The sequence below is a fragment of the Carassius gibelio genome, chromosome A18, assembly GCF_023724105.1.
Source record: "Carassius gibelio isolate Cgi1373 ecotype wild population from Czech Republic chromosome A18, carGib1.2-hapl.c, whole genome shotgun sequence".
Taxonomy (NCBI): Eukaryota; Metazoa; Chordata; class Actinopteri; order Cypriniformes; family Cyprinidae; genus Carassius; species Carassius gibelio.
This window is the reverse complement of record NC_068388.1, coordinates 26954519-26977838: the sequence shown is the minus strand read 5'-3', so window position 1 is coordinate 26977838 and position 23320 is coordinate 26954519. Positions and strand designations below refer to the sequence as shown.

Sequence of the window (23320 nt, the reverse complement as noted above, 5' to 3'; positions counted from 1 at the left end):
ATCCAACAAATGAGTTTTGAAAAAAAATTTTTTTTTAGACATTTATATAGATATTGCGTTTGTGAGCTTATCGAAAGGTCAGTTTCAGCATAAGAAAATAAATGCTGAATGATGAAATTCCATTTTTCTTTAGTTGTTGGGGAAAATCAACTGTTTTTGACAGTTTAAATCTTGTTGAATTTCACTTTGAGTGTTGGATAGCCAATTAGTTGCCTGTATATTGAGTGAACTTTATGCAACACTCCTCTAACGCAGGCGACGTTTGGTATAGATGAAGGTGATCAAGCATTGTCCGAATCGCAGGTTTGTTTGTGTTTGTGTAAGCTTTCAAAAATCACAAAACTTCTCTTTGTACTGTCCTTAATCACTGTTTGTACTGTTTTAACACTGTCCTCCTCACACTACAAATAAGATGCAGTTCACACACAGGGTGGGTCAACAAATGGTTTTTAATGGTTTGATTTAAGCTAGGGCTGCATAAGTAATAAAAAAACATATTTGTGAATATGGTGGCATGAGATCCGACTGGTCTCGCAAGAACGTGATGATATCCTCGTGCTATTGTCATATGTCTGGCCTTTCAGACATATATTTGCATTACAGTGGCTCGTTCACCAGCAGTAGGATGTAAGATATTTTATGTTCACCTGTGAATACAGTATGCTTACCTGCTGTTAACAGGATGCTCCCGTGTTAAACTAATCATCTATTTAAAGTATCGGGCTATTGCTGCTTCCTCAAGAGTGTGTATCATTCTCACATGTTTTAACCCTTGTCAGTTTAAACATTTAAAGACCCGGTTTCACAGAGAGGATAAGGCCATAGTTCAATTAGGACATGAACGTAGTTTTTAGAAATATACCTTAGATAAAAATACTGGCGTGCATCTTGGCACAAAACAATGAATCTGACACACTTTCAGATCAGTCAGTGCAAGTTTCTTTCAGTTAAAACAGCCCAGACATACATTTTAGTCTGGGACTAGGCTTATGCCTTGTCTGTGAAACCGGAGGAGTGTGTTGTAAGCCATTCAAGCATTTGACAACACAAAAGAGATTTCAGTGTTCTCTTGTTTGTCGTCGTTAGCAATTCTGCTAACACAGATAGAAGTCTGTTTAATAATCAGATAGAACGGTTAAACAAAGAAATTAATGTATACAGAAATTATTATAACGATTGCTTTTATATTAGGCCTATTGGTAATAGAAATGCAAACATTATAATACTTTCTTGTTTGCCATTAGCATTAAGCAAATATTCATTTATATAGTTTACCGTATTTTCCGGACTATAAGTCGCTCTTTTTTTCATAGTTTGGCTGGTCCTGCGACTTAGAGTCAGGTGCGACTTATTTATCTAAATTAATTTGACATGAACCGAGAGAAATGAACCAAGAGAAAACATTACCGTTTCCAGCCGCGAGAGGGCGCTCTACGCTGCTCAGTGCTCCTGTAATCTACACTGAAAACATAGAGCGCCCTCTCTTGGCTGTAGACGGTAATGTCTTCTCTTGGTTCTTGGTTCTAAATAAATGTGACTTATAGTCCAGTGCAACTTGTATATGTTTTTTTCCTCGTCATGACGTATTTTTGGACTGGTGCGACTTATAGTCCGAAAAATACGGTAAACAAATCTTTAAATGACTAATGAACATTCTGAACTGGACCAGAATTCACTGAACATTCACAAACCTTGCAAACTCAAATCCAGCTGTGAGATCTTGTGAAGTGTGCATTTTTATCCAGCATGATCATGTGTTCTCTGCGTGATGGTCTGTCTGAGTGAATTAAATGCTTTAAACTATAAACTTGTGATTTCAAATTATACTGCGCTTAATACATTTGCCCATAGTCATATTCATGGCATTTTCACTGTGTGCTGTATGTAAAATGAGGGTCACCCTGGCTTTATTTTAAAAATATGATTCCCAGTGCACACAAACTACCCAGAATACTGAGTCCCCTGCTGGTTACAGTGTTTATTTTTAATATTTTTTTTTAACTATTTATTTATTTGTAAAAAATACTGTCATCTAAAGTATAAGCATGTTTCTTTTACACATTTAGTTTTTAATCAGTTGTCAAATGATTTCAAATTTCTTTAATATTATTAATAATAATAAAAATATAATAATATCGGCTTTATATCGGCTATCGCCCCCCTACTTTTCAAAATATCGGTATCAGCTGTCAAAAAAACATAAATCGGTTGACTACTATTCTGCACTTGACCTACTTACTCGAAGGGTTTCTGACTTCAACATAGCCCCTTTAAGTTGACCAAAACAACATCTGATTCCTTTTTCAGGGACAGTGTGAATGCAAAACGCACTGGGCCCTTGGACCATGTCACAGATTTCTCTAAGTTTGGTTCTTTTAAAGAGGATTCAAGTGTGAAAACACCCTTAATGTACTTATGCATAAAACAACAACAAACTAGTTTCCAGCTTGTTTCTGGTGTGCATTAATTGGTATTCTTTATTGTGAATACAGTATTCAAAAGCAATAATCAGCGATTCTGTTTAGTCATTTTAGTCATCATCATGCAGCCCTAGTTTAAGTATACAGTTGTCTATAATGTTTTCGCTATTTTGCTTGAATTGTTGTTGTTTTGATCTTCCATCTTCCTATCCATCAGAATGAATCTGAACGCCTGCAGGCACAGGTTGCCAGCCTTCGCAGTCAGCAGATTAAAGACACAGAAAAGCATCAGCTGCTCATTGCCAGCCTGAACAAACAACTCAAAGGGTAATTATTCAAAATTAGGTCCTGGGGCCTAATTGCAGAAACATTCCAACTAAGATGTCTGTTTAGTGGCCATGGTAATCTCATTTGTACACTAATACTATGTTTAATAACCAGACAAAAAAATATATATTATATTTCTAACATATGTTGACTCAGACTGAGCAGCACACAGGAGTGTCTGGAGTCCTCGCTCATGGAAAAGGAGCATACACTTGCCAGAACCTCTGTGAAACTGGAATATATTGACAGTCTGAGAGAGGCTTTAGAGACAAAAGAAAAACAAAACCAAGAAACAACTGAAAAACTGCTTCAAACTGAACACAATGTGAGTAAATATGAGATGTATTGTAATATGGAGTAATATATTTAATAATGTAATCTATTTAACAAGATGACACATTTGGGCATGCTAATATGTATATCAGCTGTCTGTCACATATTTCAAGTGGACAATAAATGTATGCATGTCCTGTGTGTAGGGATGCACCGATGTGAAAATTTTGGCTGCGACGATAATTATTTTTAAATTAAAGACTATAACTTAAATGTTGGCTGATAAATCTGAATCCAAATCTTTATATATTTTTTGAAAACCTGATTTCAAAAAAGTCTCACCATTTAAAAGCCATTAAACACTTCAACATAAATCAAACATAAAGCAACCATACAAATAATAATAATAATAATAATAATAATAATAAAGTTATGCTTAAACAAATCAAATAGTCATTGGGCAACATTATTTACATGTAAAGAATGAAAAAAGATGTTCCATGGATAAATAAGGGAATAACCTCTGCAAGGACAATAATGAAATTATTTAAATTTAACCATATTGTTAATGAAAATAATGAGATAAAAATAAAAGTGGTGGTGGTTATTATTAATAATATATATCAATGATTTCGAAAAAGATGTATCTTCAATTAATAGCCTATCACTGTTTCAAGTAGCAGCATTGCTGTTTGAGTTGCTGGCGCTGTTGCTGAAGAGCTAAATGAACACCAGTAAACTGAAGCGCTTTGTTAGTGTGTTAATTAAGCTGTATGAGAATCATATTAATACAACATAAACATAATATTATAGCTTATATATGCACAAAAAGATGCAAATGCACAAGCGATCTTGAAGTAGTCAAAATGTGGAACTCCTATTGTGTATGCGGTCTTGGCTCTCAACGTAACAAGGCACGGCAAAAAAACCCAAATAAATCATAACTTCACACACACACATACATATGTATATACTCTTTATAATGTTATATATATGACATTTCTAACATAGTTATTAGTGTTTTGCTGGCTGTTGGAAACCGGAAGGCGTGCGGGCAGATGTTGTAATTCGTCAGCGCTGCGTGGTTAGTGACGTTTTCCGGTTCTGGCTAAATTTTCTTAAAGGTTCGATAATGATAACAGTAAAATGACCATTTATCAGCCGAAACCGATATGGTCACCGATATATTGTGCATCCCTACCTGTGTGTGTTTGTGCGTGTGTGTGTGTCTTATATTTATAGAGAGAGAGACAGCGAGAGCTTTTTGCATTCAATATCCATTTTAGAATATTTTAAACACAGTGTAGTCCAGACCCAAGCCTCAAGAACAGTGGAGACAATATGACTTACAGTGTATGTGAGTAATTGAGACTTCCTTGCTGTGCAGCTGGCTGAAGTTACAAAGACATGCAACAACCTTGAAAAGGAAAACTCTGAGATGAAAGCAACTGTTACAGAACTGACACTCAATCTCAGTGTGCTGAAAGACAAGGTAACATCTTAGACTTGATTGTTCACTGGCTGCCATGGCGCAGTTTCTTTTCCTTTCCGATTTGTGCAAGTTTGACAATTATATTTTGACAAAACAGATTATTTATAAATGAATGCATGTATTTATTTATTTAAGATGTTTAACATATATCATTACATTCGATTTTCTTGTTTTAGATCCAAAAACAAGAGGCAACTATAGAATCATTACAGAATGATCTGGTTCAAACAAACGATGATCTTGACAGACTGAACGCAGCTCATCTGGAAGAAAGAGCACAGCTGGTTCATGACTTGCAGAGTTGTGAGCGTGAAATCGATAGACTTCAAGATGTCATCATTGATAAGGACAAAGATATATCGGCACTAACATCCAGCACAGCAGAATACTCGGAGCAAATTCATGAACTAAAACAGGAAATGAAGTTCAAAGAAGATGTGCTGACTAAAATTGAACAGGATGTTCAAATCTTTAGAGACCCAGAGCTTTCTGACCAACAGTTCTTTAATGTGTTAATACCACAGCTGATTGAACAATTGAAGAGGACTGAAACTGATCTAAAAGATGCGAGAAAAGACGGTGAGTCAAAGAGTAATGAAATTAAAGACTTAATAAAGCTAACAGAAGAGGATAAGAAATCAATTCAGGATCTCCGCATGGAAATACAGAAGCTGAATATGAATCTCAAAGACCAGCTATTAGATACAGAACAAGTGAGTGAAAAAGACTCTTTCCAGGAGGAGCGTAATCAGTTGCTTTCTGAAGCCAGCAAATATAAGAGTGAGCTTCTGATGTTTTCTAGAAAGCTTGCGGAGCAGGTTGAATGTCAAGAACAGCTTAAGCAAGATCTCCAAGACAAATCAACGATAATAACTTCATTGGAGGAGAAGCTGAAGATTATTCAAGAGAAGACCGTAGCAGAGAGAGAGATATTTAACAAAGAACTCAAGATTCAAGATGAAGCCAAAGAAACCCTTGAGAAACATTTGTCTGATAAAATTGAGAGTATTCAGTCGGTGAACAATAACAACCAGAAACTTCAGGAATCGCTTGAGCAGGCTTTGGGAGAGCTTGCGAGACAAAAGCAGAACCTGGATAATGCTAAGGAGCAAATGCAAGCTGTGCAAGATCAGAATTACAACTTGCTTTTACAAGTCGAAAGTCTCACTAATGACAATTGTCAATTGAAGAGGGAAATTGAGGCTAGTGTCCAGTCCCTCTCTGATGTTTCAGAAGAAAAGAAAAGTTTGGCAAGCAAAATATCTGAAGTTGAACAGAAGCTTTCAGAAAGTGTTAAAACAATAGAACACTTGCAAAGAGATAAGGAAGAGCTAACACTCAAAGGGAATGAATTGAGCAAAGAACTCGAGCAAAACAAACAGTCAATGGATACGATTCTTTTAGAAAAAGACAATATTGTTAGACTCTATGAGACACTGAGTAGACAAAATCGACAATTAGAAAAAATGTTTGAAGAGAAACAAAAAGAAGTGCTTAAACAGGCCCAAGTTGTGTCTGAAATGAATAACAAGGTTGCAATTACACTTGAGGAAAATGAAAAACTTGCTTCTAATATTGCTAGTCTTGATGAACAGAATAAGTACCTCCATAAACAAACAAATGAAACGATGAAGTTACTCACAGAAACGACCAAGGAGAGGGAAAATCTACAAAACAAAATCTTGATTTTTGAAAAACAAGACATGGAAAACCATAAAATCATAGAAGGCTTGCATAAGCAAAATGAAGATTTGCTTTTGCAAGTAGAGGAACACAAAAATATTGAAAAGAATCTGCAGTCTGGAGCTGAGACCTTACAGGAAAAGTCTTTAGAGTGCGCAGCCCTCTCAAAATGTCTCCGGGAGACCAAAGAGAAAGTAGATCATCTTAGCAGAGAACTTGAATCCACCACTTCTCAAGTCCTTCAATACGAACAGATTGTTTTTGAAAAAGAAAAGACCTTAACAGACCAAAGTACACAAATGGAAACTTATCAGCACCAACTTAAGCAGTTACAAGATAGTATTTCCATTCTTGAAGAACAAGCTAATAATCATAAATTGGGTCTGACAGAGAAAGAAACACTGCTGCAAAAAGAATCAAATTCATGTCGTTTGCTACAAAAGGAACTTGGTCATGAAAGAGATCTTGTTTTTACCCTTCAACAAGAGCTAGCTTATCTGAAAATAGAGTGGTCCAGACTGAACCAGACTTTGGAAGTGAAAGAAAGCACTTTAATTGAGAAAAATCTTGAATGCCACAATCACTCAGAGGAATTGTGCAAAAGAAATGAGTCGGTTCTTTCACTAACTAGTCAGCTTGGTATTATGAATGAAAATATTGTGAGGCTTGAATCTGATAATGCACATTTAAAAGGCACTTTAGAGGAGCAGTTAACAGAAAATGTAAGATTAAAAGATGAGTTAAGACAGAAACAAATAGAGGTTGTGGAACATCAAGATAATGACCAGGCAATGAATGACCAAAACATTATAATTAAATCTGAACTAAAGAATTTAATGACAGAAAAATTTAGACTACAAGAAACGATCAAGTCCCTACAAAATGAATTGGAAAGTAATAGAGTTGAACTGGCATCTCTGGCAGAACAGTTAAAATCCAAGCACTCTCAATTTGAAGCTTTACGGTTCACTCTGCAAGGGAAAGAGGAAGTTTTCAGGAAACAGGAGATGTCTGTAAATAAGATGAATGTCAGACTGTTGGAAAGCGAGAGCCAAATCACCCAGAAAATAACAGCGATCTCTGAGCTCCATGAAGAAGTTCAGAATTTGCAGACAGCTTTGCAAGAAAAAGACAGGTTGCTGTTAAATAAAGATAAAGAGTTTTCTCTGGTTGAGAAAACATTAATGGCACAATCAGAATCATGCGAAGCCAGACTGAAATCAGAAATGGTCGAAATTGCTAAAGTTCAAAGAGAGTTAAAGAGCTTACAAGAAAAGAATAACCATCTCGTCAGAGTCATTAATGAAAATGATTCTTTATTGATGCAGGAGAAGGAAAAGTGTCTGCACTTGCAAGGTACTGCGTCTGAACTGGAAAACACAGTTTCACTACTGACCTGTCAAATAGAGCGATTAACCTCCGAGATCACACAACTCAGGGAAACACAAACTGAGAAGGAACTAGTCACTTTTGCTACTCAGTCGCAAATGCAGAAACTGGATGAACGATACAAGCAACTTCAAGAGGAATACGATTTGACCAAGCAAGAGTTGCTTAAAGTTATCAGTGAAAAATCATTAAAGGAAGAAAAAATCGGTAAATTGGTCCTGGAAAAAGAAGAGATCTGCAGAAATTCCAGTTATCAGACTGAGAGAATTCAGGACCAGCTACAACACCACAAGTGGGAATCCAGCAAAGTGGAAGAAGACAACACAATGGAGAGAGAGAAACCCCATATCCTGGTTAGTGCTAAATGCGAAACAATTATTGAATTGAAATAAGAAATTCAAGAATATGAAAAAGAATTTAAACTCATCTAGAGTTTGAACATGTTTGATGTCCTGTTCAAAAACAAGGTCAGAATATTCTTTCTTGGCAACATTTAGATATTGCTGTTTAGAGTTTGCAGGTTTCAAGTATTTTGAGTTTTCTAACTCAAAAAGAAGTAATGTTAGAAAGAACTAGATGCTTTAAAAAACAGATTTAATAGAAATGCTATTGGGCAAGTGCTCAGGTTTGAGAAAGGAAATTCGAATGACAGCAAAGGAGATTTAGATAAAGATGTATAACAATATATAACCTGATGAAAATGGTAAATGAGGATGTTAACTGTGACAGAATGATGCACTTAACTGTGCTACAAAGGGATCCATTAAAATGTCCCACTTGCCTATAATCCTGCTACAAACTCAAAATGTACTTTATTCTTCACAAAAATAGTAGGTGTTTAAGTAGGTGAATGATGATGCAGCAATATTTAATTTTTTTAGGGAGATTTTGGCTAATTTCCCAGCACTCCAGTTACTTTTGTCTGTGTATCTTCAGGAGTCTATGGCTTTGCAGGGTAAAGATGCATCTCAAAAACACTGGGTCCAGTTGCATAGCCATCTGCAGCACTGCCAGCGAGAGATCCAGCAAAGGGATTTTAGCCTCCAGCAACTCAACATCAAGGTATGCATCCAAATGTTCCATCTGGAAAACTAAATAAAGTGTTATATTTACTGCCGTGCATGTGTTATCCTTGTATATGTACTAGTTGCAACAGGCAATTGAGGAAAAGGAAGGTGCGTCCTCCCAGTTAAGCACCGTTTCCAAGATGCTCAGAGACTCACAGCAGACTGTTAGTGAGCTCCAGAATCGCTGCTATTGGCTGCAGACACAATTTCAAAACCAATATTCACCCACACAGGTGAGTTTATCTTTCTATAAAGGTGGATCTGAAATACTGTAACAACTGCTACAAAGAAAAATGTTTTGTTAAGATAACAATTATATGTTTTCAAATAATCGTTTCAGTCCTGTTGATAATTGTTAAAATTTTCAGAATGTGCCAATTTGGACGTTTACTTGTATCTGGTTTATTTATTCATTTATTTCGAGGTTCACACAGAGGTGCTGCATTTCAGTGGTTCAGTAATTACATGACTGCATTTCAGTAATCACATGACTTTTTCCTGTTTACACAACTTTTATTCGAAATAAAGTGTTGCCTCATTTCCTGTTTTTCAGGTAGCTGGTCCTGTCATTTTAACATTTGAATAGTCCAGAAATAAAACTATTTCAATGAGCTTTGAACAAAAAATGTAAAGGTTTAATGCCAAATCTAATTTTTATCATACATTTCCATGTACTCCCAACCAGAGGAATAATAATTTGAAGAAATCTAACCGAAAGAACTGGTGCAACATTAGCTCTAGTTCTTGGCCCTGAAAAAGGAGCAGATATGATAGGGCCTTTGAAATGAAATTAGAATGGAGTCTGTTGTAAGTTAAATCTCATTTCTCAACAGGGTTCAGTCTACACAGAAGTTCCACCAGGAGCCCCTCAGGAACCAATCAGTGCCAATTTGAACCCAAGTGGTTCAGATAGTGGAGATCTCAGGATGAGGTTTGACAGACAGATGATGTTAGTAGATGACTCATGTTGTAAACTTTTTGTGTGATATTCTCTTAAATGTTCTTTCCAGGCTGGCAGAGGCAGAGTTTCATCTGTCTGAGTTAAACTCTAGATTAGAGGAGGAGAGATCAAGGAGAGAGGTTGCAGAGGAAGCCGTGCGGTTGACGGAACAGAGGGTTCAGAGGTACAAGAGGTACATTTATTAATTCACTTTTTAAAATCACAGAGCAAGTGGTGTCCGCTGAAGTCCACTCAAGCTGGAGAATGAGCACATATCTGTAAAAAATGTTTGCACAATATGTTTATAATCTAAGGGAGCAGATCCTTGGAGCATTCAACCCAATCTTGCTTGAGTCAGCGTGAGTTACTTGGCATGCTTGAACAGCTCAATAGGGAAGCCAGCCTGCTCTGTAAACTGGAAATGAAATAAAAGTGATTTTACCAGATGCTGTGAAATAAAGACTGGAAAGATGTATGATGAAACCCTCCTATGCATTTAGCATTTGGACATCCGTTTGGTCTTTGTAGAGAATCAAATAAATCCAGCTTTCCCCTGTAACTCGTGTTGTTCTGTGGCTTCTGAAAGGCATAGGTCTTAGAGTTTTTGAGATCACAGGGCTGCTTTGTAGGACTGTTACACCTCAAGAATTTTTTATTCACCTTTCTGTTGCTTTTTAATATTATATAAGTTTCCTTTTCTCATTTTACCATTAGGGCTGGGCAAGAGAATCGAAGATGATTTTCATGCGCATCTAGTCAGTAAACAAAACCTGCCCAGTTGCTTCTCAAAACTAGCCCAATCGCGTTTCGTTCCGGGCGATAAAATACACATTTTTTGGCGGGGTTCCCTCGGTAAAATTCACATTTTAGGGGCTAAATATCATGTTATTGGGATTGGGGTCGCTTCGACCCGCGGCCATAAAAAAAGGACCGCAGACTTGGCAACACTGGTTGCACTTTACAACACAGAGCCGTAGTTCCCTGACAATCTACACAAAATCGATTTCAAAATCAGAGGCGATTCTTTGCTGATTTTGTGTAGCTTGTCAGTGAACTACGGCTCTGTGCAGTAAATGCCGCTCCACCTGAACCAGTGTTGCCAAGTCCCCGGTTGGTTTTCATGTCATGTCCGTTGGGTCGAAGAAACCCCAATCTCAATAACGTGATATTTAGCCCCTAAAATGCACATTTTTACCAAGGCAACCCTGCCAAAAAAAACGTAGATTTTAACCCTGGGACGAAATTTTTATCAGGGAACCCTCCGGAAATGCGATTGGGCTAGTTTTGGACTAGTTTTGAGAAGCATCTGGGCAGGCTTTGTTGTTAAAACCTGGCAACCCTGATCTGAACGCACGTGCTGGAGATATACTACTAATCACAGGAATGCCTTTTACTGATGAGATGCACATGAAAATCTCATTTTTTGCACAGCCCTATTTTACCTGCTTTTTGGACTTTGCTGGGGTGTGAAACTTTGGCTGTAACAACTATAGCTTTCTATCTTACATAGTCCTATTTATAGGCCTTGGTGTCAAATTATAAATAATTACTTGACACCACTACCCGTACTGGTGATATTCTGCCAAGTATGATAAGTTATGGGCCTAGATCAAGGCAACCTCGGACAATCAGTTCACCCTCAACATGTGAACTGCATCTTAGCTGAACTTCATCATCAAGGTCCAAAGGCCTTAACACGTTAATGGCTGCTGTAACACTTGCTAAATGGGAAGTCCTTGACAGTGGTGGGCTTGTTTAAGGCAATGTGACAGGGCTGCCCAAACTTCTCATTTAGTGTGGCCATTTTGTCTGAGTAAGGTATTGGTGACTTCCACATGTTCTCCTCAGATCGGAATGACGCCATAAGAATCAAAGGTGGTTCTTGGCCATGAAAAGTTTAAGGCCCACAATGTAATGTTTTACTCTTGAAAGTAAAATGTGTTAATAACTGATACCAACTTTGCTAGTTTGTTGTCCACCACTTGATATTCACTGTAGTGTGTGTGTTTCAGGATGGAGTCAAACCAGTCATGGCATTCTCAAAGGGACTTTAGTATTCAGCTAGAAAAAGACGAGGAAAAGTATGAAAGTCTTGTTCTTCACCCAAGCCGACACAAGGTAATACATGTATAAATGAAAGCTTCCAGTCATTGCCCCCATCTATTCTCTTTCAAACCTGCCCTGTCCGTGATAATTGCTAATGTCTTCATTGAAAAGTGCAACTGTTTGTGTGTCATCATTAGTCAGAAAGTGTTTGTCTTTAATACTTAGAATTATAGATTAAGATGAGACTTCATAATTAGTAGGGTTGTTTAGTTATTAAGAATTTGAATCTAATTAATTCTATAATGTGGTGAATAATTAAATTAATTGCAAATGAATCGCTCATCAAATTGGGCTAAGAAATGACCCACAAAAGTAAATTTGAATGCGTCAATAATTTGAATGCATTATTTAATCAAACGCATTAAATTGACAGCCCTAATTATGAGTAATCACTGCAGAAATCCAGGTAATTCCAAAGGGTTCACAAACTTTTTCTTGCAACTGTAATTCCTAAATATAAATCTACAGCGACTTTCACATTTATGCTTACAAGTAAACTCATGTGCGGTAGTAATGCTCAGTATCAGTTTTGAGTGTGCCTAAACTGTGATTTGATATTATTGTTATCATTAATATTATTATTATAATTTTTTTTAGGGGAGTGGGGTTCAGTTGTGCCAGCGTTGGCTTAAAGGAAGGAGCATACACTGCTGTTCCAAACTACTGCCATCCCGGGGGAAGTCACGCTACATATTCATGGGCTACCTTCTTATGCTTCATGTGCTGGTTTTCGTGTGCCTCAGTTGGTCCCTTTAGAAAACAATTATCATCAAAATCACATATGCGCAAATAGAAGATCTGCAAAAATAAAATAAAAAATGGTGTGGACGGTGTAAGATAAAGACCCACAGTCAAGGCGCTTCCTCTTACTGTGATGCATTAAATAATGTAGGAGCTTCCCTTTTGTTGCTCACTCAAATGGGGTAAAGCAGAATGGTGAAACTTTTCTGAGACGTCAACTTGATCTGAAATGTACATTCAGTCATACTGGTTTCCATATAGACTTTAACACCAGCATTTATAATAGAGAGACCTTGTGTTATTGGCAGGTACACCATTGACCATTAGAATGTAGATTATCTGATGTAGTTGCTATGCACTGAAATCTTAAGTTTAGTTAAGCAATTGTCTTTGATGAATGTCTCGTTTGTCTGCACTGGAAATTAACATGAGAATGAAAAAATAATTTAATTGTATGTGTACAGAGAGAATATTGAATTAAAGTGCTAATTTTAGAAGTTATCAACAAGCAATCTAAAATTGTGAGAAGCTTTTCGATGAATCTGATTACAATGCAGAAACACTGGAATTAAATCTTGTTTTGGAATTAAAATTGTGGTTTTAGAATTAAAACAAATGCTGGTTTATTCTGAGGGTTAATGGTTTCAGTGGAATTTATTTATATAGTATGAAACTCGCAGAAATGTTTGCTTGCAGAGCCATAAAGTTCTATTATTGTGAAAAGTAGTTACACTACCTGTTGTGCAACACTGTATATTTGTATATGGGGTGTGATATAAGAAAAAGAGCGAATCTTTGGTGAATTAAACTACTGTGACCTACCATGTGTCTGTGTTTCAATATTATATTATTAACAATTTTTAAAGTGTTAAAGTGGTAAGCGAAAATAAGTGCAACTCTTTATTTTACCCTTACTGGAAATAGTTTTTGTCGTTGCTGTATTCTAATGCATAAGATAACAATTCAGGCTTTCGAGAATAATACAAGACGTTGGCCCTATGGTGGGCCAACAGTAAAAGTGTAAATGTGAGACTAGTCCAGTCTCTTGAGATCAATACATCACAAAGAGTCATGTGTAACATTAAACTGTTGAAACTTGTATATGCCATTCAGAAAAAGATGCAGGAGTTTATGAAACTTCAAATGACTACACTTAAACATTTTATATTATAACAGCATTTTATTACCAAACACAGAGAATTGAGGGGTGTACGTTTCCCTATCAATACTCTCTACACAGTGGGTAAAGCTGAAGAACAATGAGATATTACACAGTGAAATTTGATACTGCAAAATACTTTAATTCTTGAACTCAATTATGCTACATTACACCTTCACCATACAGCCTAAATAAAAGTGCAGGATGTCTGTACATGCAAGCAGAGGACAACAGTATTACTATTCCAAAATAAATCGATTAACAACATGACACACTGATACAGTTACAGAACAGAAATATTAAAGACAGGTATTGCATAGGTTCAAACAAACACAGATTGTAATTTGTGAAACAATAGCACATATCAGTTTTTCTTCCACAAAGATCCAACTATTTTAATCCATAAACAGTCACATTACAATAAGAACTTAAAATAGCAAGCCTTTTCCGTCGACTTGCCTTCCAACTGTCCCAAACCCGTAGTTTAAAACAGAAAATGACTAAAGAAGTATAAACCCAGTGAAGAAAAATAAAAATAATGCAAAGATTGGCAATTTAAAGAGGTAAAACTTGTGGATGTTGAAGAAAAGCAGGATGTCCATTTGTGCAAGAGTCATTCAGAAAGTATTCAGACTCCTTTTTTTCATATTTTGTTATGTCGCAGCCTTATGCTAAAATGCTTTAAATATGCCCCAAACCAAACCAGAAAAAAAGGACAAAAAAACTAAATATCACATAAATATATAACAGGATTTGAAGTGTTCAGATGCTTTGCTGTGACACCAGACATTTAGTTTAGGTGCATTCCATTTCTCCGGATCATCTTTTCAATTATTTCATTTTAGCATAAGTCTGTAGCATAACAAAATGTGGCAACAAAATATATAATTATATATAAAATATATAATTATAACAATATATAATATGTAAGGTATCTGAATTCTTTTTGCATGCTGTATAACTTTACAAAGAGTAGTCGCTCTATTCATACTCTTTCATACAAGTTCAGCTTTACAATCATTTGTCATTCAGTAATAGACTATTCAAAGTGCGGCGAAAGACCAAAAAAAGTCTTAAATAAAAGTGCATAATCTTTGAATGATTTCAAAATAATTCGAGGGCACTAATGAAACCTGGATGCATCGGGTGTCGTGATTTTTTATGTTCAACCATCAGCTGTAGCTGTGGTAGTGACGATTATCAGGGCTTTCAGTGGGCTCCATGCGATTTCAACTGAGGAGGAGGGCCCATAGCAACAACCTGAACCGGGGCCTCAGATACCCTAGCAACAGCTGTGACTGTAGCCGAGTACAAGAGGATCAGGAAGTCATTTAATCTTGGCCTGCAACCTGATAGCCCACCTTCAGTGGCAGTAATTCACTATAGTTCTCATGTAGCCCCATCCCTTTTCAACACTAATCTTACAGATTTAGGGACCACTCGTTTTACAATCTTACCAGTCTACTGCCATTTGTTATGACATCCGCTTCAAAAATGACTGTGTTCATAATAACTCTACAAAAAAGTAAATCCACTTCACCAGCTAATTACTTTTTGAAAGCAATGCCATAGAAATACACAGAACTAGAGCTGCAGTTCAGAGACAGCATTCTAAAGATAAACTTAACTACGGAGAAGACTTTAACACATTGTTTCAAGTGTGCTTTTGCCTCTGAATTCAATTGAGATGTACAGGTATGGCTTGAAAAACTTTACTAACCTACATCCATGTTAGATAATTCAAAATAACACTTATAATATCACACAAACCAGACTTAGGTTACACAGTGTAAGGTATATTAAACTGACTTGTCGGAACACTTTCTGTTCTTATGGTTTTAGCATGAAAGCTGATAAGTTCACGTCAATGTAAAAGCTTGTTTTATTAAGGTCTAGGTGTTTTAAAATGTTAATTATCCCTGAAAATACCTACTCATTTGGTTTTGTTAAAAATAGATAAATAAATAATCTTTGATATGTTATCTAATTTAAAGAGAATAAATAGAACAATGGAAGTATATTTATTTTAATATATTTAGTATTAAAATTACTTTATGATGTCTAAGGTTTATTTGATTTGGGTATTTTAGCAAAAAAATGGTCAAGAAGTGTATGTAGACAAAGAAAGCAACTCACAATTACTAATGTAACATTAGTGAACCCCACAGAAACGTCATAAACTCACGTCAATTATTAAATCACAAAATTTTACCTTCTTTTATTTTAGTTTTTCTTTTTATATATATATATATTATTTTACAGAGCCACTTTGGTGTCACGCTGTCATGCTAATTTCAATGTAATTTTACAATCGCTTTTATATAAAAATGTGGGGTGGGTGGGGGGATTTCATACAGTGCATGCATAATCAATATTTTGGTCATATATTTTTACCAAGCACATTTTACCAAATCCAAACCAAATCAATCTTAATAATTACTATTAAGCTGAAGTTTATTAATTTATGTGCTGTCATTGCTGATGGAGGAAGGGTGTGATTTAAATGCATTGAAAAGTCAAAAATTATTAAATGAAATGAACACTGTAAAAATTTAAAATTAAGCATGACCATCATACAATAAAATACCGTACTCAATAATTACATATCAACTATAAATGATTAAATACATGCTTAATAGTGATTATTAAAATGTATTTGGTTTAGATGTAAACAAAATTTTGTTGAATTGGGGATTAAATAAAAATAATTTTCTGAAACAGAAGTTATGAATGACTCTGCTGTCATATTGAAACATTTCAGAGTGATTTTATCAATCAGTTAACGACTGGATTGTGAGAAGCTGGAAACACATCTGCATTTTAAATGTCAGGTGAGCATGTCACGGGACAATCAAACGTGAGGATGAAACGTCAATAAGACCAGTACCATGCATTAAAGGGATAGCCCACCCCCAAAATTACCCTTTTGTTAATGTGTAAAAGATGTAATATTTTTCTTAAAAATGTTTGTGTCCATCTAAACAAACATTTGGGATGACATTAGGGTGTGTGAATGGTGAGAGAATTTTCATTTTTGAGTGGACAATCCCAACTAATATATATTTTAAAACGATTTTTTTTTCTAATTTAAAAGTAAAACACTAAATAGTCGACAGCCTACATGAAAATGTATGCAATATTTACTTGCTGCACATGGATTGCTAAAGCAAGACACCTTGGCGGCTCAGCAAATTCATTTTTGCTCCGTCTCTGTAAGAGCTGCGCAGGTCATCCTTATTCCCCTGATTATTCCCCTGGCCTCAAGAGGCAGTTATTTCAAGACCTGCATGCAGCAGGCAGAGCAGAACTGGTCACAATTTTTCATGGATACAAGGTATAGCCTCTTCTAAAAGGTTTGATTTATTATTGTATCAAAATCTTCCTCAGAGGTAATGTTAGCCGAAACCCTTAGCTACAAACTTACGTAAAACAAGCACAAGTGATGCTGATGCACAACCGACGAGTAACAGGCTCACCGTGGATTATGTAATTATTACACAATATCCTATTACAGCACATGCGTAAAAACTAAATGTAAACTGGCTTCATTAAAATGGTGCTGCTCATTTTAATGAATGCAGGACAGGGTCTTGTCTCCCATGTACAGCAGCTAAACAATCAAAATCAAGAGAACAATATGCCTAATGTTATATTTGTCAATTAGTGGTTGCCTCTGTGACGTCAATTTAATTTCCTATTCTCTACCATTGGTTACGCAATGACAAGAACACAGACAACGGTGTTACATTTACGAATATGTGGTATGCTACATACGTTTTTCATGGAAGGTCAGTAGTTCCTTCATGGTACAATGCTGGAGAGATTCCTAATCCTACTATGGCGAAACCTTGACTAATGATTATTACTTAGCCAATCCGTCAATGGAAGTCACGAAATTAATATTCATGAGCAAGCTTCGTCGTAGCAGAACGGCTGATGCTCGCACTAAATAAAATGGATCCATCCGTTCTCCCATTCCCTTGGAGGAGAAATTTTAAATCTGTGTCGCCTTACTCTGTAGTTATTCCCATTGTTGTTGTCCCAAAATTCACCTCCCTCGACACAGTACTTGATGGCAAACTGCAGTGTTCCGCCAAACTCCAGAAAGGTCGGAGTGATGATTTTGAAGCTAAACTTGTCAGTCTGACCGTCGCTGGAATGGGGGACGTAGGACGCAAGTATATCCATGAATGTCGTCCAGTTATTTAAGGTGTACCTCAGATAGACCCTTTTTTCGAAAGCCAAGTTGAGAACCCGCGCGGTCCCCGAGAGGCTGCACTCATCAGCCTGTACAGACTCCAGTAAAACCTTCGCAGCTATAACTCTGTCAAGGAAGTCCGGCAGGGATCCTGGATTTGTGAAGAGCAGCTCCATAAACACGGACTGGCTTGATGTGTTGGACTTGTCGAAATTGTTCAAGTGGAGCGCTCTGGCTTTCTTGAATTTATCAATAATGCGGTCTGGTACCTCAGGCATAACCGTGTCATCAAAGTGTTTGATAGAAATCAGGTCCAGGCCCAGAGAGTCTGCAAAACGTACCCTTTTTTGATTGCTTGGGCTCTGGGTTCGTGCGATCTCTAATTTGGCTCTTTCAGCCGATGTGGGGAGAGACTTGCACCTGCGGCGCAGGGTCGGGCTACACGGGGGCTTCGTGAATGACTCCCTTCCTCTCGGTTTTTCATTCACTACGCTGGTTTCTAACGATTCGCAGTCTCCATTCTTGCTTTCCTCTCCCTCCATCTCTTCTTCTCCGTCCTCCAGGTTTTGCTCTGATGCTGTCAAGCTTCCGAACAGCCCGGCTATACAACTGTAGTTTCTGGGGATGCAGTTCTTGGGAGGCAGCATTACAACAGCAGCCTCGGCTTCCATAAAACGGTCTGTAAATCCTTTGAATATGTTTCAGTCGAGGTCTGATGTTAAGTGTCCTTCCGCATTTTAGGCTACGGGAAGCTTTGGTTGATGGTACTGCGGATATCTGAACCAGTCTTTGCCGAGATGCTGCCTCCGACTGAAATCTACTATGGCAAAGCTTTAGGTCATGAATATTTATAAGGTCAAGCCGACGCTTCTTGCAAACCTTCCTCAATCGCGAGGTCAAGAAACGTAATTAATATTCATAAGCCAAAGTGAGAAGTTAATTCGTCAGCTTACTATCGCTCATATCAACGGCTCTACTAACGTCTACCTTTCAGCCAATCAACTGAACCTGAACGGCGCGTCTTAATAATGAATATTCACGAGCCCATCCGTCACAACACTTGAATTCTCTTGTCAGTTAAGACACACCCCCTTTGCTACAAGCAGTCCGTGCGCTGGATCACGTCTCACAGTAGATGAAACACCGCAATAACAGTTCACAATAAAAGGACTGTCTTAAAAAAATAAGAAGAAAGAAAATACAAGAAAACCGTTTTGATAGCCTACATGTTATTAATAATATGCCTGTATGACCTGCCCACCGGTTTGCATTCCGCAAGGTAAAGTTATTTTCGACAAAATTAAGATAATAAATTTTGAAATACGTAAATAAATAATCATGCTGTTATATTAAGCGTCTCGTGAATGCCTAAAATGGAAAGATCATAAGTAAATTAACAAAACTACATTACAAGCTATAATTAATTATAAGACTGCTAAGAGTTTTTTTTGAAGACTTTTTAAAAATATATATATTTATTAACACTAAACTACCCTACAGATTACAACAAGTGAACAAAAACAACCATTAGATTAACCGACATTACGCCTTGTCTTTTTCCACTACGTCATTATCTCCCTCGGTTATCATGACAACCAGGACCCTAAACACCTGTTCACACAGTTTACTTCACAGAAATGCAATACCAGTGTATGCATTTATACAATTGTTTTTATTTTGTATTTTTTTATTGTACAACAGTACCACATTTAAGATGTTGGTGTTGTCAAAATTAACGTAAGTTGACCGTTGTTTTTAGTTGACATGTTATTGCATGTTTATTCTTATGATACATGTATTTACGAATTCGTTTGCTATGTTTCAGTCTTTCAGTAGGCTAGTTCATAATAGGGTGTCATACGAAAGAGCTTTTCCTTATGTATAGACGTGAACTGACAACTTAAGAGCTAACTTGTGAGACACAAAATTATCTTTACTCAAATCTCTTTTGTTGTTGCTGCTGTGTTTCAGGCTGTGACTGAAGCAGTCCGGGATGAATAGCACTGAAGTCTGTGCATCAGAAGATGCTGATGCTGAGAAACAGCATACGAATATTTACAGCACACAAAGGAACACAAAGTCTTCGGGCAGACAGTATGTGAATGTGTTGTTGGATCTCAGCGAAGAGGATTGTAGCAGGGAATACAACATACATCTGCTTCAGAGCCGCACTATCTGGGAAGACGCTGTGAGTCAAATGAACAGGACCGAACCAGATTGTAGATGGCAAGAGTAATGTCCTTTATCATGTTCTTTATCTAAAAACACAATCAATAAAAAAAGAAGTTATTCTGACAGTGTTTTCTGCTGATCTAACTGATCTATCTTTTGACATTGCTGTATGTATATCAGTCTTTGTCCATCTTTGTACATTAGTTTGGGAATTAAATAAATGTACTATTATTATTATTATTAACCACTGATCTAAATAATAAATCATTACTTAAATCATTTATATATTATTTATATAGATCAGTGTTACACTGTAAAAATGTTACAATGTCGTGATAACATGTTTTTACATTTCTCATCAAAATAAGTTAAGCAATTCTCAACTTTTTCAGATAAGTTAGATTCAACTCATATTTTTATGGAGCCAAAAGAGTCTCAATAAAGATAAATGCACACACTACATTCACATATGCACACACAGGATTCATACATGCACACACATGATTCATAAATACACACACAGGATACACAAATGTGCACAAAATTTACAAATGCACACACACAAATTTAAAAAGCACAGAAGATTCACAAATGCATACAAAATTCAGAAATACACACACAATTCAGAAATGCAAACAACATTTACAAATGCACTCAAGATTCACAAATACACAGAACAAGATTCAGAAATGTATTTCTGATGCACACACACATATATCTTGATTTACAAACTGCTTGCGGTCTGTGAACTTCACTGCATTTGTGTGACACACAAATTGCCTTGACACACAAATGCATGGGATGATCAGCAACCAATCAGATGTCTCCCTTCTTTTAGCCATTTACAAGAACGCACTCCACGTGGTTGTTTACTTATAAGCCAATCACATGAGTCCGTTCACACAGCGCGATATGCCTGTGGTGCGGCATATTATAGCCTACTTATTTATGAAATTGTATGGAAATACAGATGTTTAGATTATAATTCAGGTTTATTTTTTATTATTTTTTTACAAAATATAAATTTAAAAATGTCTGAATACATATAGCCCAGACTGTGACTGCAGAAAAAAAGTTAACCATGGATTCATAAATTTGCAATAGGCAATTATTTCATTTTATTGAAATATTTTAATGAAAGTAAAAAATAAAAAAAAAACAATTACACATTTTTAATATTTTAAATATATCTAAATATTATTTTGGATGCAATATAGAAGTCACTTTAATTATAATATTCGGTCCCTACATGAAGAGAGAGTCAGTGGTCAGCTGTGAGAGGAAAGTGACTCTCCGGCTGCGAAAAGTGGGTGTCCGGCTGTCTGAGGAAAGGGAATCGTTTGCTCAACTTGGCTGGGTGAGGAAAGTGAATCGTTCGCTGAGGAAAGCGAGTCGCTCACTGCGTGACTCGTGAGGAAAGTGAGTCGTTCGCTGCGTGAGGAAAGTGAGTCGTTCGCTGCGAGAGGAAAGTGACTCTCCGGCTGCGGAAAGTGAGTCTCCTGCTGCGCAAACTGGGTGTCCGGCTGCGCAAAGTGAGTCGCCGGCTGCGTGAGGTAAGTGAGTCGTTCGCTAAGGAAAGTGAGTCGTTCGCTGCGTGAGGAAAGTGAATCGTTCGCTGAGGAATGTGAATCGTTCGCTGATTGAGGAAAGTGAGTTGTTCGCAGTTTGTAAATCAAGATATATGTGTTTGTGCATCAGAAATACATTTCTGAATCTTGTCCTGTGCATTTGTGAATCTTGAGTGCATTTGTAAATGTTGTTTGCATTTCTGAATTGTGTGGGCATTTCTGAATTTTGTGTGCATTTCTGAATTTTGTAAGCATTTGTGAATCTTCTGTGCTTTTTAAATTTTGTGTGTGCATTTGTGTATCCTGTGTGTGCATGTATGAATCCTATGTGTGCATATGTGATTGTAGTGTGTGCATTTATCTTTATTGATAATCTTTTGGCTCCATATATTTTTAAGTAAATTTTTTAAGGCAGCAACTTTATTTTTTTTTAACCCTATACTAAATGATGAATGAGGAACACGCAAATAATTACAAATGGGTTTTAATTTGAGCCCAAACAAAAGAGAAGCCATTTGTAATTATTTGATTGTGTTCCTCATTCATGTTCCAAGGTCCTTCATAACTCTCACTATATTGGTAGCACAACTCTGTTTTGGTAGCATCAGTGTATCAGTTGAATTTCTTAACATTGTTCCAGATTATACATTTTATAATTGAATCTTTTTTTATGATTGTAATTATTTTCATTTATTATTTCTTGCTTGTATATCCATAATGTTATATATATAACACTAATTTAAAACTTCATAAAGTCAATAAATGCAACTGTGCTGTAACTGTGCAGCACTGAACAGTCTATAAATACATTGTGTCTGTAAAGGCAGTGTAAACTTTGTGTTACGCATATGCATATGCATTCCAGATGAAGCTTCTGTAGTGTTCTCACGGTGTAAAGATTACATTTGTTAATAACTTAAATGTAAAACTCAAAGGATGCATTTTTTTAACAGGTTGTAGGTTGGGGAAGATTTCCTCCTCTTGGTGCATTTCTTCAGCTTCCAAGAAAGGGGAAAAAACTCAAACAAGACACAATAGACTCTCACTGTCTCCTCTGTGCGGATCTTAATCTTTCTGATCTGCCCATCTACTGCTCAGCTGGAAATGCTCTGCAAACGTTCAGAAAGACTGCCCCAACACTTCTGGATCTGGTAAAGGAAACAAACAGTTCCTCTTCAGATGAACTATACTCTTTCAGCTCATCTCTGCAAAATATGTCAGAGCCATTAATCAACAAATTGCTGTCTGGAGATGAACAGTGTAAGCAAAACAAATCACCATCATTCTGCCATTACCATATAAAACCGTGTCAGATTCAGAGGGAAAATAGAGTTGATCTTAGCATCAGAAGCTTTAGTGTGTTGCCGCCTGTCAAAGAGTCCAGAAACCAGAGGAACTACAGTCTTTTTAAAAGGGTGGAGCCAACAGATTGCCACCCAGCAGAAGTTGTGACCAAGGCCATGATGCCCGTTGCTGCCGGTGCTGTGACTGATGGTAAAATATTGAGTGTCAATGATGACACAGGAAATGTCTTCAAGGCCCTCGTAGACTTTATCCCAGAGGAGAATGGCTACAGGTTAAAATGACCTCCCAGTACAAAGCATTGGCTGTCCCAGGTCAAGAATCACACTGTTTGAGACTCACACTCCTGTGTACTTGAAAATGTGTGCTACGTGAAAATGACTATGCAATATAAAGGGATGAAGATAATTTTTTTTTCTTTTTTCTGAAATTAGGATTCAATTACTCAGAAGCCATGTTATTTCACTATGCATGTTCAGCGAT

General features: G+C 36.7%; 3 protein-coding genes across 12 annotated transcripts in view; 2 read left to right on the top strand and 1 right to left on the bottom strand.

The window, feature by feature from the left end:
- Positions 1-13260, top strand: part of si:ch211-220f16.2 (golgin subfamily A member 4) — a 28637-nt gene extending 15377 nt beyond the window's left edge. For 6 of the 8 annotated variants that reach the window (XM_052530859.1, XM_052530861.1, XM_052530862.1 and 3 more), the window contains 11 exons: positions 256-303; positions 2638-2747; positions 2904-3072; positions 4408-4512; positions 4689-7937; positions 8521-8646; positions 8732-8884; positions 9485-9582; positions 9662-9784; positions 11604-11709; positions 12295-13260. In XM_052530859.1, the coding sequence (XP_052386819.1) occupies positions 256-303; positions 2638-2747; positions 2904-3072; positions 4408-4512; positions 4689-7937; positions 8521-8646; positions 8732-8884; positions 9485-9582; positions 9662-9784; positions 11604-11709; positions 12295-12453 (4446 nt within the window). In that variant the 3' untranslated portion in view covers positions 12454-13260. The remainder of the gene's footprint in view (positions 1-255; positions 304-2637; positions 2748-2903; positions 3073-4407; positions 4513-4688; positions 7938-8520; positions 8647-8731; positions 8885-9484; positions 9583-9661; positions 9785-11603; positions 11710-12294) is intronic. The other 2 variants (XM_052530860.1, XM_052530863.1) reach the window with 2 other exon arrangements.
- Positions 13261-13598: 338 nt separating this feature from the next.
- On the bottom strand, positions 13599-18613 carry LOC127933844 (protein phosphatase 1 regulatory subunit 3E). The gene has a single exon (XM_052530866.1). The coding sequence runs from the start codon at positions 18464-18466 to the stop codon at positions 17543-17545; it is 924 nt and encodes a 307-aa protein (XP_052386826.1). The 5' UTR covers positions 18467-18613; the 3' UTR covers positions 13599-17542.
- Positions 18341-23245, top strand: si:ch73-103b9.2 (uncharacterized protein LOC100150067 homolog). Of its 3 annotated transcripts, none has more exons than XM_052530868.1 (3): positions 18341-18472; positions 19767-19983; positions 22489-23245. In XM_052530868.1, exons 2-3 carry the CDS (start codon positions 19789-19791, stop codon positions 23119-23121), a joined length of 828 nt encoding a protein of 275 aa, XP_052386828.1. In that variant the 5' UTR covers positions 18341-18472; positions 19767-19788; the 3' UTR covers positions 23122-23245. The 3 variants fall into 3 exon arrangements, with proteins under 3 accessions (XP_052386828.1, XP_052386827.1, XP_052386830.1); XM_052530867.1 differs by lacking the exon at positions 18341-18472 and adding an exon at positions 18808-19074; XM_052530870.1 differs by lacking the exon at positions 18341-18472 and adding an exon at positions 19192-19532.
- The last annotated feature ends 75 nt before the right edge of the window (positions 23246-23320 follow it).

What these genes read in the sequence shown, in the direction of transcription:
- LOC127933844 (XM_052530866.1), bottom strand. Translation starts at nt 18,466, where the DNA reads ATGGAAGCCGAGGCTGCTGTTGTAATGCTGCCTCCCAAGAACTGCATC.
- si:ch73-103b9.2 (XM_052530868.1), top strand. Translation starts at nt 19,789, where the DNA reads ATGAATAGCACTGAAGTCTGTGCATCAGAAGATGCTGATGCTGAGAAA. An exon ending in GCACTATCTGGGAAGACGCT is followed by an intron (nt 19,984 to 22,488) that starts GTGAGTCAAATG and finishes TTTTTTTAACAG; the next exon opens with GTTGTAGGTTGGGGAAGATT.